This window comes from Trachypithecus francoisi, unplaced genomic scaffold (assembly GCF_009764315.1).
Source record: "Trachypithecus francoisi isolate TF-2019V2 unplaced genomic scaffold, Tfra_2.0 Lachesis_group0, whole genome shotgun sequence".
In the NCBI taxonomy this organism is placed as follows: domain Eukaryota; kingdom Metazoa; phylum Chordata; class Mammalia; order Primates; family Cercopithecidae; genus Trachypithecus; species Trachypithecus francoisi.
Window position 1 is genome coordinate 46504916 of NW_022681453.1, and position 18010 is coordinate 46522925.

Sequence of the window (18010 nt, forward strand, 5' to 3'; positions counted from 1 at the left end):
ATCATTTTTATACCTGAAGCATGGGCTAAGACAATATATTTAACAGTAACATTTATCCAGTGCCCACTAAGTGCCCATCCCTGAAATTTATTGGTAACCCCCACATCAATACTTTTGGAGCCTTTATGGTCATTTGTGGACATATGAAGAGCAGCAAAATATTTAAGTCACCCAACACTTATTTTCCCAGCTGAGGTTGAACAAAGTGACACTCTGCTTTCTTGTTTTAGCTCTAGGTGTATAAACAAGTGTGCTTTTTGCTGTCTATTTAGTGGCACGTTGTTTGCATTTTTGTGCTCTTTTGTTGGTGATTTCACTGTTTAAAATAGCCCAAGGGAATAGCACTGAGGTGCTGTCTAGTGTTCATAAGCACAAGAAAGTCATGCCTTACAGAAAATATACGTGTCAGATGAGCTTCTTTCAGACCACGAATTCAGTGTTAATGAGTCAGCATTATATATTAAATACCATGTCTTCAAATAGAAACAAGTAAAGCAAGGTTATGTATTGATTGGTTGATGAAAATGGTGTGACCAGAGACTCGCAGAAACCTAACCCTGTATTTCCCCTACGGTTTAGTAGTCACTAATTCAGTGCCTGGGGCAACTTTGCAGAGAACATAACTACTGCCAGCAATGCGAATTGACTGTAGACACCCAGCAGTATGGTGCTGTGGCTGAAAGCAATTGAAGACACAAATTGATTTAAATGACTTGACTTAAATGAGAACACAAAATTAAATACTTTTAGAAAAACAAATGTAGACGAATATCTTTATGACTTCAAGATAAAGACGAGTTTCTTAAGTAAGAAATTATGAATGTTAGCCTTAAAGAAAAGACTGATGCATTCATAGGACTGTCATTTATCAAAGAATACCAGAGAATGAAAAAGACAGAGATATAGTAGGAGAAGACATTTGTAAAAATGTAACAAATAGAGGTTCCCAAGTAAATAAAGAACTCCAATGAGTCAGTAAGAAAAATAAAAATCTTTTATATGACTGGGTAAATGATATGAACTGGCATTTTCAGAATGATGAAATGTGAATGGCCCATAAATATATGAAAAACCAGCTTTATTAATCATCAAAGGGATGCAAATTAGAAATCATGAATTATCATTTCAGACACCAGATTGACATAAACTAAAATAATAAGTGTTGTTGAGGAACAACAGGAATTCTCATTTAGGGAGACAAGATTGAAATTGTCCAACTATTTTAGAAAACAGATTGTATAAATACCTTGTAAACTTATAAATCTAAAGTTGTATTTTATACTCTTAAATATGCATACTCTAAACCAAAGAAACTCTTGAAAATATGTGCAAGACACAGGCCTTTTATACCAGTTTAGTTTATAATAGCAAGTAAGTGGGAAAAGAACTATTGATGGACAGTGGAAATAATATATTAACTATATTAGCTGTGGAAATTTTTTTTTTTTCTTTCTGACACAGTGGTGCGATCTTGGCTCACTGCAACCTCCGCCTCCTGGGTTCAAGTGATTCTCCTGCCTCAGGCTCTGGAGAAGCTGGGATTACTGGCGCCTGCCACCACGCTTGGCTAACTTTTTGTATTTTTCAGTAGAGACAGGGTTTCACCATGTTGGCCAGGTTGGTCTCGAACTCCTGACCTCAGGTGATCCACCTGCTTTGGCCTCCCAGAGTGCTGGGATTACAGGTGAGAGCCACTGAGCCTGGCAGTAAATTCTTATAAAGAACCATTACCACACAATGAAAATGAATGAACCACAGCTACAACCATTGAGACTAAGACTCAAAGGAATAATGTTGAGTAAAAATAGCAAGTGTTAGAGGAATGCATAGTACAATTCCATTTTTATGAAGTACAAATTACTTTCAAGGCCAAACAATACATTATTTAGGGATATATATATTTGTACATGTGTCTGCATACACACTGACATACACACACACACACAAACGTACACACATATATGTGTGGTAAAACCATAAGGAAGAAACACATGACAAAATAATCAGCAGTAGGGAAACAGGGAGGAATACGCAGAGGCTTCAACATTACTGGCAGTGCTTCATTTATTACACTGGGTATTCTTATAACTCTGCATAAACATTATTTGTTTTCTTTGTTTGCCTAATATGTCACACAATAAAACATTTAGAATGAGGAAAAACCATCAGTTTTTCTGGAGAAAGACAACCTGGGTTAGCATTCTGGCATTATCATTTACTACCCATGTGTACTTGAACAATTTATTTTGCTGTTCTGGCATCAGTTTCCTTATCTATAAAAAGGAATATAAAATTACCTACTTTATGGATTGTTCAGAGGATTCGATTTTATATATTGTTAATACGTGAAAAACACTTAGGATATGTGCCTAGCACATAGGAAGCACTCAGTAAATCTTAGCTCTAAATACTACTATTTTTACTGCAACCTACAAGTGGCTGAATTAGCTAACATCCAACTAGGCAAGAAAGGTGTGAGCATTGCTCTTATCACTTAAGGACCAGGATACCTGAGATCTGTAATCTCTTCACTAGCTCACCCAACCACACCCACATATTTTGAGCATGAGACAAGGTCTCTCTGTGTTACCCAGGCTGGTCGCAAACTCCTGGACTCAAGCAATCTTCCTGCCTCAGCCTCCGAAGTAGCTGGAATTATAGGCACACAACACCATGCCTGGCTATTTTAGGGACACTTAAAAATGTCTTTATCAGCTGGGCATGGTGGCTCACGCCTGTAATCCCAACACTTTGGGAGGCAGTGGTAGGCAGATCACCTGAGGTCAGGAGTTCAAGACCAGCCTGGCCAGCATGTTGAAACCCGGTCTCTACTGAAAATACAAAAAAATTAGCCGAGCTTGGTGGTGAGAGCTTGTAATCCCAGTTACTTGGAAGGCTGAGGCACAAGAATTGCTTGAACCCGGGAGGCGGAGGTTGCAGTGAGTAGAGACTGCACCATTGTACTCCAGCCTGTGCAACAAGAACAAAACTCTGTCAAAAAAAAAAAAAATCCTGCTAGCAAGGTGAAACCCGATCTCTACTAAAAATATAAAAATTAGCCAGGCGCGGTGGTAGGTGCCTGTAGTCCCAGCAACTTGGGAGGCTGAGGCAGGAGAATGGTGTGAACCAGGAGGCGGAGGTTGCAGTGAGCCGAGATGGAGCCACTGCACTCCAGCCTGGGCGACAGAGCGAGACTCAGTCTCAAAAAAGAGAAGAAAAAAAAGCGTCAGTTGCTGCACTGTGTAGCATCCTGATCACTGTGGCTTCGTCTACGATCTTTAAAGAAGCCTGTGGAAATTCAAGTGCCACGTGAGGTTTGCAGCTGTAAAGTTTCTCGTACAGAAGAGCAATTGGAGTTGCGCTATAATTCAGTTGCCGAAAACTGCACTATTAAAGTTGCAAAGCAAAGACAAACTCAAAGAAATCAGAACAGAAAATGATCTCAGGAGCAATGTTGTGAAGATGGAAAGATGACAGGCCAGTGCTCTGACGGGGAAAATGAGAATGTAGTTGGATATTAGCTTGGCTCATATTTTTGAAAACCAGAGTATGAGTAGTCTCAATATTGATAAAGTCTGGCTTTGAGTAACTCTCTTGAACTCACTTGATGCCAAAGCTCTCATGAGAATCCAGTTGTGCCTTGTGGTGAGGTGAGGCTGTACCTTGGCACTGTCTGTGCACACTGACCTGCATTAAAAACAATGGGGACAGTAGGCCGGGTGTGGTGGCTCAAGCCTGTAATCCCAGCACTTTGGGAGGCCGAGGGGGGCAGATCACAAGGTCAGGAGACCAAGACCATTCCGGCCAACACGGTGAAACCCCGTCTCTACTAAAATTACAAAAAAAAATTAGCCGGGCGCGGTGGCGGGCGCCTGTAGTCCCAGCTACTCGGGAGGCTGAGGCAGGAGAATGGCGTGAACCGGGGAGGCGGAGCTTGCAGTGAGCGGAGATCGCGCCACTGCACTCCAGCCTGGGCGACAGCACGAGACTCCGTCTCAAAAAAACAAACAAAAAAAAAACAGTGGGGACAGTGAGCAGGGCCGAGGTGGAGATTGAGAGGAACCAGGTCGTGGATGCCAAAGCGGGGGGGAATTGGCCAGGTTTTTATCCCAAAACTAAACTGAAAACTCAACTCCCTTTATCCTCATTGTTCTGGGTCCGCAGTCTGTGAAGATGGAATGTTGATTGGGTGATCACCGCCAGCAAAAAGTAGATTGTTTTTTCTACTCTCATGGCACTTTCTAATACTCTACAGCATTTGCTCTACACACTTTTACAGCAATGCTCTACATACTTTCTTTATACCTTACAATAGAGCCATGATGTGCCTATCATATCTGGATTGTAAACGTCTTGAGGTCAGGGACCATGTTGGTCTTCATATTCCTCACAACATCTTCCACACATGGCACCACAAGTAATATTGAAGAAGGGAGGGGTGTCAGGCCGCACAAAGGATGGGAAGATCTTCCTAACTGAAATCCTCTGGCTTCATAGGATTTCGGAGGCAGAAAACAGTAACTATCCATTGCCGACACAGATGATCACCATGCTAGTTTGTTAATTGTCTTCTCTTAGCAAATCAGTGTGTATTTCACATGTCTCCTCAGTTGTTTCTCCCACTTCTTCAGCAGCTTAGAAGTTTTGTTTTGCTAAGGAGCTGTTTTTAACTTTTAGATATAACGTGAAAATGCTTATTTATTAGTTTCCTCAGGTGTTACATGAACTAAGATGACTTCCACATCAGTTATAAATAAGAAAATACCAAACTAAATCAGGACTGCTGTGTCACTTGGTACTACTTTGTGCCCTTCTTGGCAGCCTCGGTAGGGGACGAGAGCTGAGTTGGCGAAGGGGGGAGTGATTTATCCTCCCACACTTAGGATGGAAAGCAGAAAGGTTCTACTTTATATTACTTCTTCTTTTCAAATTTTCGTATTAACATCCCCTGTCCATTTTCCCTAGCTTATTTTTCTGTAGTGTGCATCAACGACACTGTGTGTAATTTATTTATTTAGTTTGTCATCTCTTACCTACATTAAGCTCTTTGAGAAGAGAGATTTTGCTTTGTTTTGTGTTGTCAGTGATGTATCCCCAGTATCTAAAACAGTGGCTGGCATTATGATAGGTGCCAATAGTAGGCATATTGTAGGTATTGAATGAATCTTTATTGGTTCTTAACTACCACAAAGTGCACTTAAGAGCCAGGGGCATGAGCAATGGCATTTCTAAGAATTGACAGATTTAACACACTGCAGCCTTATCTCTGACTCTTCTTTGTGAAAATGAGAACAGGGAAACAGCACCCATTGCAAAATCTAAATAGATGATGAATAAACACATAGCTTGCATGTATATTTGATGATGGTTTTATTTTCAAAACTGTAATTAAATGAGATAAAAATATATGGTTGAAGTTGCCGAAGCAACGTAAATTCAACATAAATAACAGCTGCTCCTCATCTGGGAATTTCATTTACATACAGAACCTTTTTTTTTTTTTTTCCCTTAAAAATTTTTGACTGGTATACAGTGAATTCAGCTTCCAGTATCCCAAGATACACTTTATACTCAAAGAGGATGGAAAAGAGAGAGAAACAGCCCTTGTTGAGCCAGTGATTAAACAAACCTGTTACTCCCCATACCTTTGATTTCCCTAAAATAGCTATGATGCAAAGCATGTCCAGTTTCTTAGGAGCAATGAATCTAAGCATGACTGGCATTTAGTAATGAAATGCCTACTTTATTAGTTCAAAAACCTGAAACTGAGTACATAGTGAAGCGTCTTCTATTAGCTTTGAAAGCAAAATTTTTTCTGCAGAGCATGGATGCCAGGAAGTACTGGTAACATCTGCCTCTCCTTTTAAAGTAAATATCAGTGCAGTTTCCTCCCAAGCTTCTTGGAGGAAAAAAATACCTACTCTTTGGATAGAATTAAGAGAAGGTGTAATTACTTGAACGCCGATCTAGTTTCATTTACAAGTAGGAAGTGAGAAACTGCCCCCTCTTTCTTAAGAGATTGTATCCACTGCCACTAAGTGTAAGCAAATATGGTAGTGAGTTCACTCCCTAGGTTTATATTCCTGAAAGGTTAATAAAAAGAAAAGAAATTGAGTGAAAAAGTTTGAGATGAAGAGATTTCTTTCACTTTGAAGCAGGGTTTTTCATGACCAATTGTATGGCTCACAGATTTGTAGTCTCTGGGGTTTGATCATGATCTGTGGCCCTTACGTCTCCATTTAGTAATACGTTTCCAAGGCTTTTTCTGTAGATTACTGACTTTATCATGGCCTCTTGATGCATAATTTTTCAGCATTTTCTTCAGAGAATATTCATTCTGGTGTTACTTGAATGTATCTGATTTGCCTTCTAAGGTGCCTGTTTATTAAGAATATTGGTACAATGAATTACAACCTGCTAATTTTAATTTTCATTAGGGAGAAAAAAGTCTATAAAGTAAAATTCAAAATGAAAAATCATATTTCTTTCCATCAAAGCTATAATGATCATAAGTTTATCAGTTATAAAATTATCACACTAGATGAAGAAAAGATAATTGTATGATATATCATTGACTGGCTGATAACAGCCCTAATCACAAATAATAGGCCCATGCAATTTGCAAGGAGTTGTTTCATGTTTTCATCATCTCTGGCATTCCCTGGGGCAGGGGTGAGTGGGCGACTGGGTGGGAGGGTATTTATTTTGCAAAGAAATAACTGCATTTCATATGCTGATTACATTCCAATTTTAGTTTATCTCTTTGCTTTCCTTTTAAGGAAGGGGATGCAGGAGAGTAGGTGGCTCCATGTCCTTGATTGGACACCCTTTCTTGAAGTTATTCTCCAGAGCATCCCTGGCTATTGAGCATACAAAGGTCCTTTGTAGCCAAGGTGCTGGAAAACAGTGTGTCATGAGGACAAATACAAGGAAGTTCACCCTAGTCCAACAGTTCTCACTGACCACCACCACAGCCTGTGAAACAGGAAGAAGAGCAGTGTTCAACAAGACTAATTAAGTATCTACTATGTATCAGACACTGTTTTGGGCATTGGCTATAGCCTCATAAAAACTGGCAAGATTCCTGCCCCACAGTGAGCTTTTATTTGGGGAGGGAATGGAGACAGTAAAGTACACAAATGAGAACCGTGGTTGCAGATGACGGTGGTGGTGATTGCTGGGAAGGATGTAGTAAAGAGGGAATGTGACAGAGGGTAACTGGAGCCAGGTCACGGTTGACTTTTCTTAAGCCCTCAGGTATTGCTGCTCTGAAGAAGGGGCATTTGAGTTGGTTCCTAATGACTAAACATGATAAGCCAAAGAATGGGGAAGAGCACTCCAAAAAAGGGGAACAGCAAGGACAAGGGTCCTGAGACTGGGTTAGCTGCAAAGTGGTTGAAGAACAGAAAGCAAAATGTGGCCATTACGGTATAAATAAGTAACTAGGGAAGTGGCAGGGAACAAAGCCAGGGACGCAGGCAGGGACTGGATCCTGAAGGGCCTTTGCAGAGCACAGCGAAGGGTCCATATTTTATTCAGAAATTTACTAGGCCAAATGCCTTTCTGAAACCTTTGTTTCTCTTTGTGTTATGTAAGTATGAAACCAAAGATAAAGAATGCAGCTGCCTAACCATTAACACTCCCGAGTCAGGATGATATGGGAAAAGAGATGAGCTCCCGTAGAGAAAAATGCTGGTAATAATAGCTTGCATGTTAGGGCACCTGTCTCCGAAGGAGAACAACATTATTAACGATGCCATATCTCACTAATTGCAGTAACCTCATGAGTTACATAGGTGTACATTTTTTGTGGAACACACAGGGAAACTCAGACATTTTAAATTGAGTTGTTCTTTGGCCTCTTAAATAGCACAAAGGTCTAGATAAAATAGAGTATGTCAAAGAAATGAGGAGAAGGAAAGAACTAAAATGAGAAATAAAAATAGCTATCAGGAATGCCGTACGCTCCCAGAGAAAAGGGCAGCCAAGCAACCTTTATTTTCTGTAAAGTCAAAAAAATAATAGTTGAGGGGTGAAAAAGTGTGAGAATCTCAGTCAAACAGACCATCAACAAGTATGGTTTCATCCCTGTTATTTAATTTGATATAGAATAGAAGTTATATATAGGGACTTCTGGGTCGGGAAAATCCGTATTCTAAGCTCTTGGATGTTTATTTTTCTTTCTGTTAAATGAGAATAGTAATAGAACCCACCTCAAAGAGTTGTGGTGAAGACTGAATGAATAAATACATAGAAATTGAGAAATTATGTTATTTAGCTTAACTGGATGGAACTGTCCTTAACATTCTTCTAAATAGATAATATTTATAAAGTGGTTAAACTGCCAACGTTAGGAAGCCTTGTTAACATGTAATATTGATTATGCTATTTTTAATTCTTGCCTAGATTTTGTTCCTGGAAACAAAGAGTGATGTATGATCTAGTAATGTAGTGCAAGAAGAGAAAGAGGAGAATAATCGTCCATTTTGCTAAATAGAGGATTGCTGACCCTAGGCAAATTTGTCTTTGGCAGTCTCCACACACCACTTTCCTCATCCAGTTTTTTAAGTCATTATCCTTCTTGAACTTTCTCAGCACTGTTTTACCTTATCCACTATTTCATAGATTAAATTTTCCTTTGATTCTTCTTTGGTTATTCAAAACTTACATTTGAAGACTCCATACTGCTCTTACTTGTTAAGTGAAAGCAACCTGATTGAATTAATTCACTCTTCACTGAAAATGATTAACAGCAAGTTCATACTTTTGAAAGTATTTATGGTTTAAAATGATATTTTTGTAATTCCAAAGTAATATCTAAATTGTAAGGTTTTATTTGGTATAACTGAACAGGGTAAGAAAAACCTCAGGCAGTTGTAGAGAGAACACTGTGAGGGCTGGAATCAGCACCTAGGACAGCTCTGAATAATCCTTCCCTTTTACTCTGAAATAAGTGTATTAAGGATTTTCATAGTGATGTTCATGGCTGCAGAATTAGAGGCTCTGGAAAAAAAAAAAAAAAAGGAAACAAAAAGGTCAGAAGTCATTTCTGTGAATGAGTCATTTGTATCTCAAGTGTACACTGACTTAGGAATATTAGACCTAGCATAACACTTTGGTCCCGACCAGGTGCAGTGGCTCACACCTGTAATCCCAGTACTTTGGGAGGCTGAGGCAGGCGGATCACTTGAAGTCAGAAGTTTGAGACCAGCCTGGCCAACGTGGGAAACCTGTCTCTACTAAAAATACAAAAATTAGCCGGGCATGGTGGCAGGTGCCTGTAATCTCAGCTACTCCAGAGGCTAAGGCAGGAGAATCACTTAAACCCAGGAGGCAGAGGTTGCAGTGAGCTGAGATCACACCACTGCACTCCAGCCTGGGCAATAGAGCAAGACTCAGTGTCAAAAAAGAGGGTTTTGTCCCTTACTTTATTTGTATTTTATTTTTTATTTATTTTATTTTATTTATTTATTTATTTATTTTATTTTATTTTCTATTTCATTTTATTTTTTGAGGTAGAGTCTCACTCTGTCGCCCAGGCTGGAGTGCAGTGGTGTGATCTCGGCTCACTACAAGCTCCGCCTCCCAGGTTCACGCCATTCTCCTGCCTTAGCCTCCTGAATAGCTGGGACTACAGGCACGCCCAGCCTCCTGGTCTCTTACTTTAGACTGCCAACAAACTGGGGTAATTAATGTCAGGTTTTTGTTTTTAGATGGAGTCTTGCTCTGTCACCCAGGCTGGAGTGCAGTGGTGCGATCTCGGCTCACTGTAACCTCCGTCTCCCAGGTTCAAGCAATTCTCCTGCCTTAGCCTCCTGAGCAGCTGGAACTACAGGCACATGCCACCACACCCAGCTAATTTTTGTATTTTTAGTAGAGACAGGGTTTCTCCGTGTTGGCCAGGCTGGTCTCGAACTCCTGACCTCAAGTAATCTACCTGCCTCGGCCTCCCATAGTGCTGTGATTACAGGCATGAGCCACTGTGCCCAGCCAAAAAATCACATATTTTTACATCCTTTAAAAAAGGTACTGGGTCATTATCCTCAGCGAGTTGACAGAAAACCAAATACCACATGTTCTCACTTACAAGTGGGAGCTAGGATGAGAACACATGGACACATAAACGGGAACAACACATACTGGGACCTATTAGGTGGTGGAGGGTGGGAGGAGGGAGAGGATCAGGAAAAATAACTAATGGGTTCTGGGCTTAATACCTGGGTGATGAAATAATCTGTACAATAAACCCCCATGACCAAAGTTTACCTGTAACAAACCTGCACATGTACCCCTAAACTTAAAAGTTTTAAAAAGGTAGAGAAATATCAATTTTATTGTTTTATAGAAACAATGTTTTTAAGTAACACAAGCTTTCTCAGACCATAAGATTATAGGAAGAATTTCTCATGAAGAATTATCTGAATCCAGGGTATATGTGCATATACCTTAAATGTGTTATAAAGAATACAATTCATGCAATGTAAAGGATAAGATATCTGATTCACTTCAGCATCAATCCTGACTTGAAAACATAATTAGGACTAGCAGAAGAGGATATATTTTAAGTCTTATCAGTTTTTTTGTTTTGTTTTGTTTTTGCCACAGTAGGGTTGACTTGACTACTTTATCTGGTGGAAGTTACTCCCAGTGAGTCAATTTCTGTAAACTTTCCTTTGGATGCTCAAAGATCATACTGATAGTGCTAACATTTATAGACTACTGACTTTGGACCAGGCAGCGTCTTAAGTGCTTTACATGCATAATCTTAATCTTCAGAAAGTCCTATGAGATAGGAATTAATGTCCTGATATTAGAAGTGAGAATTGAAGTTCAAGGAGATTAAGTAACTCACCTACATCATACAGGTAGAAAGTAAGAGTGCTAAGTTTATACTGAGGTCCTTCTGACTCCAAAACCAGAGAGTTAAACCATCATGCAGTTCTTCCTCTTGCTATATACTCTCTTACAGGGAAGTCCAGTCTTCCTTCTTCCTAAGTGGAAAGAATGTAAAAAATATGGCTTTATAACTCAGGTTTTGTAAATTTAGATTTATTTTCACTACAAGTCTCTTCAATCCAGGAAACCATAAACTGTGCATCCACACACACACACACACAGGGAGCAAATGGCAGAGAGTCAAGATATAACTTTAAATTTGCTGCATGATAGTGGGTTTTTAAAGTTACTCTCCAAAAATACCTCTTTTCTTTTTATAAATGGTGTAATCATCATTATGGAGATCATATTCATAACAGATATATCACTTGACCATTTTTCCAAGTTGATATTGATCTCCTTACTGATTGCTTCTTTCAAAAGGAAGCAATAACAAAGGGAACTAGTGCTGACAATTTCTTGTTCTAAGGCCACCCTGGGAGAATTAATAGAATCCAGGTCTACCCAAGTCAGGAAAAAAGTGAACTGGTATTTTTTGACTTGCATTAAATAATACATGTATTACATGCATGGTTACTGTATCATTTTTCCTTTTTTCTTTTCTCCCTTCTCTCTGTGGATTCTTAACAAGCTATGATGTGTGATATTATCTCATTAACCTTTCCTGGCCATTTTAAAACTAAACTTTTTATACCCTCCTCTGAGTCATCCCACCCTGTGAATAGCTTCAGCTCTTCCTGTCCATATGTGTAATGGCTAGTCCATTAATTATGACCTAAATAAATTACTCTTTCTTATTTACTGTTAATTACTTCTCAAAAAAGGTCTTGGACCCTCTTGATTTTATTTCCTCTAGACTATATTCAGGTATTTATGATAAGATACTTCTTCCCCAGCTCTAAATATTTAAAAATTTCCCAGACGAGAAATATGTGGACATTTTCCCCTTACTCTCTGATTTACTCCGTGACCTGAATTCCAAATGTTTTCCTATATTAAGACTTTTTATTATTGATAGCATATTGCAGCTTTAAGGCCTTTGTACACATCCACTCCTCCAGGAACATAACTGCTAAATCACTTCCTCTCTAGTCTCAATGAGATAACACATTCCAAATACTATAGCATATTTTCTAATCTCATTTTAAAATGAAATTCAGATATTACATTCCATAGGAGAATAAAGGACAGCTGTCTTCACAAATATGATATGAAAACACATCTGCCACACAATTGTACAATCCTTAGCACATGGCTGTTGGAAAAAGTTATATAAAATGCTGACAAATGAAATCACCAAAAAGTAGAGGTATTTATTTTTTAAAATTCTACACATCACATGTCAATGAACTGCATATAAAGCTTGAAAGACAGGCTATTTTGAGAAACAATGGTGCATGGATATTAATTCCTTGTTTTAGACATACATTATTTATTCAGTCATATCTTTAGTGACCAATTGCTAAAGGGAATACAACCCAAGTGTAATTGTTTAGCTACCTTCCTAACAAGGCAACAATCCTGCTTCTTAATAGAGTCGTTTCTGCTTGTTTTCTCCTTGTTCAACTTCACACTTTGCACCTAACATTTAAAATCTCCATGTTGAATGCCCATCCACAAAGAAAAGCAGAGGAATAGATTTGAAATCAAAGTACTTATACCAACCCATCACACTGTGTGTTGAAATGTGAATTTCTTTCCATGTTCACTGAGTGTAAATTTTATTGAAATGAACTTTTTTTGTGTCTCTGGCATGTCAAGTAACTGATTTGAAAGCTCTTTTTCACTGACTTTATGACATCATTGAAGATGTCATAGATTATGGTGCTTCAGAGCAGTAACTCTGGAAAGAGATAACACATGAGTTTGTATCTTCTGGCCACTTCCCAGGTGTGTGAAGAAGGTGCTGCACCTCCCTGAGTTTCAGCTGTGTCACCTATAAATTGGGAGTTTAAAGTATAATGGAATTAAATGAGATCAAATAAGAAAAGTACTTGGCCACATGGTATGACTGCAATATAGTCTGCAAGTCAATTCTATTGTTGCTATTAGTGTGGTGGTCACAGTGATGTTATCCATAACGTATTCTGTCTCATAATGCCTGCTGCTACTGATCATTAGCCAAGTACCAAGGCTTTGGAGATAAAATGACTCTGGATCCTCATTTCTCACCTTATACAAAAAGCAACTGAAAATGGATTAAGGAATTAAACCTAAGACTGGAAACTATACAAATTCTAGTAGATGACATCGGAAAAACCTTCTAGACATTGGCTTAGGCAAGGATTTCATGACCAAGAGAACCCAAAAGCAAATGCAATAAAAACAAAGATAAATAGCTGGGACCTAACTAAAGAGCTTTTGCACAGCAAAAGGAACAGTCAGCAGAGTAAAGAGACAACCCACAGAGTGGAAGTAATCTTCGCAATCTATACATCTGACAAAGGACTAATATCCAGACTCTACAACAAACTCAAACAAATCAATAAGAAAAAAAATCAAACAATCCCATCAAAAAGTGGACTAAGGACATGAACAGACAATTCTTAAAAGAGGATATACAAATAGCCAAAAAACGTATGAAAAATGCTCAACATCACTAATGATCAGGAAAATGCAAATCAAAACCACAATGTGATACCACCTTACTCCTGCAAGAATGGCCATAATCAAAAAACAGTAGATGTTGGTGTAGATGCAGTTAACAGTGAACACTTCCACACTGCTGGTGGGAATGCAAACTAATGCAGTCATTATGGAAAACAGTGTGGAGATTCCTTAAAGAACTAAAAGGAGAACTACCATTTGATCCAGCAATCCCACTACTGGGTGTCTACCCAGAGAAAAAGAAGTCATTACTCAAAAAAGATACTTGAACGTGCATGTTTATAGTGGCCCAATTCACAATAGCAAAATCGTAGAACCAACCCAAATGCCCATCAATCAACGAGTGGCTAAAGAAACTATGATATATATATATGATGGAATACCATACAGCCATAAAAAAGGATAAACAAACAGCATTTGCAGTGACCTGGTTGAGATTGGAGACTATTATTCTAAGTGAAGTAACTCAGGAATGGAAAACCAAACATCATATGTTCTCACTGATATGTGGGAGCTAAGCTATGAGGACGCAAAGGCATAAAAATGATACGATGAGGCCAGGCATGGTGGCTCACTCCTGTAATCCCAGCATTTTGGATGGCCGAGGTGGGTGGATCACGAGGTCAGGATATGGAGACCATCCTGGCTAACACAGTGAAACCCCATCTCTACTAAAAATACAAAAAATTAGCCAGGCGTGGTGGCGGGCACCTGTAGTTCCAGCTACTTGGGAGGCTGAGGCAGGAGAATGGCATGAACCCAGGAGGCAAAACTTGCAGTGAGTTGAGATCGTGTCACTGCACTCCAGCCTGGGCAACAGAGCGAGACTCCATCTAAATAAATAAGTAGATAAAACAAAATAAAAGAATGATACAATGGACTTTGGGGACTTGGGGGGAAGAAAGGAAGGGTGGGCAAGGGATAAAAGACTACAGATATAGTGCAGTGTATACTGCTTGGGTGATGGGTGCACCAAAATCTCACAAATCACCACTAAAGAAGTTACTCATGGCTGGGCATGGTGGCTCACGCCTGTAATCCCAGCACTTTGGGAGACTGAGGCGGGTGGATCACGAAGTCAAGAGATCGAGACCATCCTGGCCAACATGGTGAAACCCTGTCTCTACTAAAAATACAAAAATTAGCTGGGTGTGATGATGCACTCCTGTAGTCCCAGCTACTCAGGAGGCTGAGGCAACCTCCATCTCCACCTGGGAGATGGAGGTTGCAATGAGCCGTGATCAAGCCACTGCACTCCAGCCTGGCGACAGAGTGAGACTCCATCTCCAAAAAAAAAAAAAAAAAGAACTTACTCATGTAACCAAATGCCACCTGTATCCCAATAACTGATGGAAAAATTTTTAACAAATAAATAAATAAATAAAAATATATGTGGAAATATTACTGGTAAAGGCCTAATCATGAGTGTACAAACTTTAACGTAATACCCATTTACACACATAGCTATTTGACTTTGAAAAAATATCATGTTGTTAACTATTAGGATCTGGGTATTCATACCTGAAAAGAACAATTTGAGGCATGTAATCTTTCCCTAAATATGTGCATAAATATCATGTCCTTTGATTCACATCTACAGCTCACTCTAGTGTGCATTTGCTGTTTGAAACCTTTCCTTAGTTGGAATGTTTGGGATATGCTTTGGCAGTGAATCACAGCATTCCACAATGAACAGAAGAAACATACTGACTACCAGCCTTATAGCACAAAAGGTCTTGTGCTTGCCTTCGCACCTTTTCAAAGATTATCTCATTAAATTTTTTCACATGATTCTCATGTTGAAAGAAAGAACATTCATTCTCATTATATTTGTGAGAAAATTAAGACCTGCCCATAGTCAACACAGCTAATAAGTGGCAGAGATGGTTTTCAAACTCAGATCTGCCCAAATACAGTCTTTCCATTTGCTGTATAGGTAGGGTTTATCATCTGGAATCTATTTCAATTAATGACTAATAAATGTTTCTGATTATTTTCACAAATACCAGATTAATGAGATACACTTCAAATGCCTAAAACCTGTAGAAGTGAATGAATTCATAAACTAAGAAGGAAAAAACATGAATACAATTTTTTTAAGCTCAGGAAGGATAGTTAAAAATCATTGCCCATATTTCTCATTTTCTTTCTCATTTCTTAATACTATTTCTCTAGTCAGAAACCATGATTGGTTTTGCCTAGATGATACCTGATCTCTACTATCTATCAGCTCTTAATTTTTCATGCCACTCTGGAAACTGAATGGGATATATGTGCAAAAATGTAGATGACTTACTCTAAGAACCTATATGCAGAAGTGACAATTCAGACTGATTCAGTGTTACTTTTAGTGATAATGGTTTAAAATATTAATTCCATAACATAGTTTTTAAAATCCTGGTTTAATTCCTTTTGAAGAAATCTCAGACCATATCCATAAAGACAAGAAAAATACCATGTTCTACCCTCACCTGGTGTTCATTGAATAAAAAGAAGTTTATTACATCAGAAATGTTTTTCAAATCATAGCATTGATTTGTTTTGTGCTTGAGTATGTGTGTGTCCTTCATGTGCACTTTTCATAGCCCAAACCTGGCAGTCTTTGGGTCGCTATGATTAGGTGTTATGTGTCAGACCTGCCTGCTTGAGCCCTAACAGGACAGAAGCTGTGTTCTCACAATGCTTGCCTTCTGAGTTGGCAATCAGATGGTACTTAATGGAATTTTTATGAATACATAAATGATGAAGACAATAATGTACAAGCTTAAAATGTCCCTAATTCCAGAAGAATCTGGTAATTAAGACATGTATATGTGTAATTTTTTAAATATCCTTAGCACTCCTTGAAACTAAGCCTGAGTGTGGAAACATTCCAATTTGTAGCTGCAGCCTTCCCAGTTGTTGTTAGGAGTACATGAGATAATCATCATAAAATACTTACCAAAATGGCCAGCATGGAGAAAATCATCAACAAATGTTACTCTGCTCTAGTGTGCACAGCTAGATGGTATGCAACCCTGCACAACATACTTGAATTAGAAGCCTTAAATCCGATAAAAGGTTATTAAATCAAATGTAATAGACAACAAAAAATGAAATGGCACTTAACACACTCCTTATTGAGAAGATTTACATTTGGGAAGGTGGAAAAAAATGTTTCTTAAACAATAATATATCCAACTTTATTAGACATATTTCTTATATTAACTCATTTGTATTTGTAATGGCTTATTTACTTATACTGTGATCTTTGAGTTTATAAATGTCTTATCTCTCTAACCAGACTTGACCTTTTTGAGTTAATAAAACATTCTCCTAAAAAGAACTATGAACGGTACCTTCTAAATATTTTAAAGTACACCACAAAACTGTAAAACAATTGTGTGTCTGTATTTATGTCTATTTACACATTTTATATAGAGTTGTGTTTGTGTAGAAAGAGGGAGAGTCACACTCCAGGTATATATGGAGGGACAAGTATAATTATATATAATAGAATGGTTTGTGAAATGAACAGAATTATATCAGAAAACCCGATTTTGCATCCTGATAATGATATTTAAATACAGAGAGGTCTTGGGCAGGTTACTTAACATCTTTAAACCTCAGTTTCTTCACCTAGACCTGCACTGTCGAATATAATGTCCTGGCATGATAAAAGTCTTCTATGTCTGTGCTCGCCAGTGTGATAATCACTAAGTGCATGTGGCTAGTGAGCATTTGAAATGTGACTAGTGTCTGAGGAACTCAATTATAAATTGTATTTAATTTTAATTATTTTAAATCTAAATAGGCACATGTGGTAAGTAGATATTTTAGTGGGCAGTATAACCATAAAATCAAGGAGGATGGGACAATATCATATGAAAAGAAGCTCTCCTGAATTCCCCAGGTATGGGTGCTACCAACACAGTTTTGAGCAGAATGGTTCTCTTTTGAAATAGCGGTACTCTCCCATGATATCTTAGGACTTTAAAGTGTAAATGCTTTTTCCCTTATTTCTTTCAACAGATCTTGACAACTTTAAAACAAGAACAAGAAGCACTGTGTCTGTCCGTCGAGGTCAAGGAATGGTGCTACTGTGTGGCCCGCCACCCCATTCTGGAGGTACATATAAATGCACTGGCATGTGCATACTTCACTCCCTGTTATTTTTCTTGGTCAACGTTCTCCCTCCTGACACCAGCTGAGTGCACAGTGTCATTTATAGAGATTCCCAAAGCCCCTCCATGTAGAGGCAAAAACCATTGTGAATGCCTCCCATCATTAGGATAGGAAAATATCAGATTGTGCAAATTTTCCACCCCATTGCAGTCTACCTGGCACAAATAGAAAGACACCTGAGTCAATCAAAATCAGAATGTTGTTGCTTGGTAAAGCAGTGTCATTAAAACTGCTCATTCTTCTTACAACTTGATTGAGTTAAAAAAGATGGCCCTGCTTTATTTTATCTCCTGGTTGGTCTGGGAACTGTCTGTGAACTATTTCTACTCGCAATACTTCTGAC

At 38.6% G+C, this 18010-nt stretch overlaps 1 protein-coding gene and 1 long non-coding RNA gene across 5 annotated transcripts in view; one reads left to right on the plus strand and one right to left on the minus strand.

Annotated features, from left to right (window-relative positions):
- Positions 1 to 18010, plus strand: part of CNTN4 (contactin 4) — a 1029443-nt gene that overhangs the window by 743053 nt on the left and 268380 nt on the right. For all 4 annotated transcript variants that reach the window (XM_033210483.1, XM_033210481.1, XM_033210482.1 and 1 more), the window contains one exon: positions 17515 to 17610. In XM_033210483.1, coding sequence (XP_033066374.1) covers positions 17515 to 17610 — 96 coding nt within the window. The remainder of the gene's footprint in view (positions 1 to 17514; positions 17611 to 18010) is intronic.
- The window catches only part of LOC117083161, a 49028-nt gene continuing 39168 nt past the window's right edge, over positions 8151 to 18010 (minus strand). Inside the window, exons 3-5 of the long non-coding RNA XR_004436976.1 lie at positions 16445 to 16520; positions 10853 to 10991; positions 8151 to 9003 (exon numbers count right to left, since the gene is read on the minus strand). This is a non-coding gene — a long non-coding RNA (uncharacterized LOC117083161). The remainder of the gene's footprint in view (positions 9004 to 10852; positions 10992 to 16444; positions 16521 to 18010) is intronic.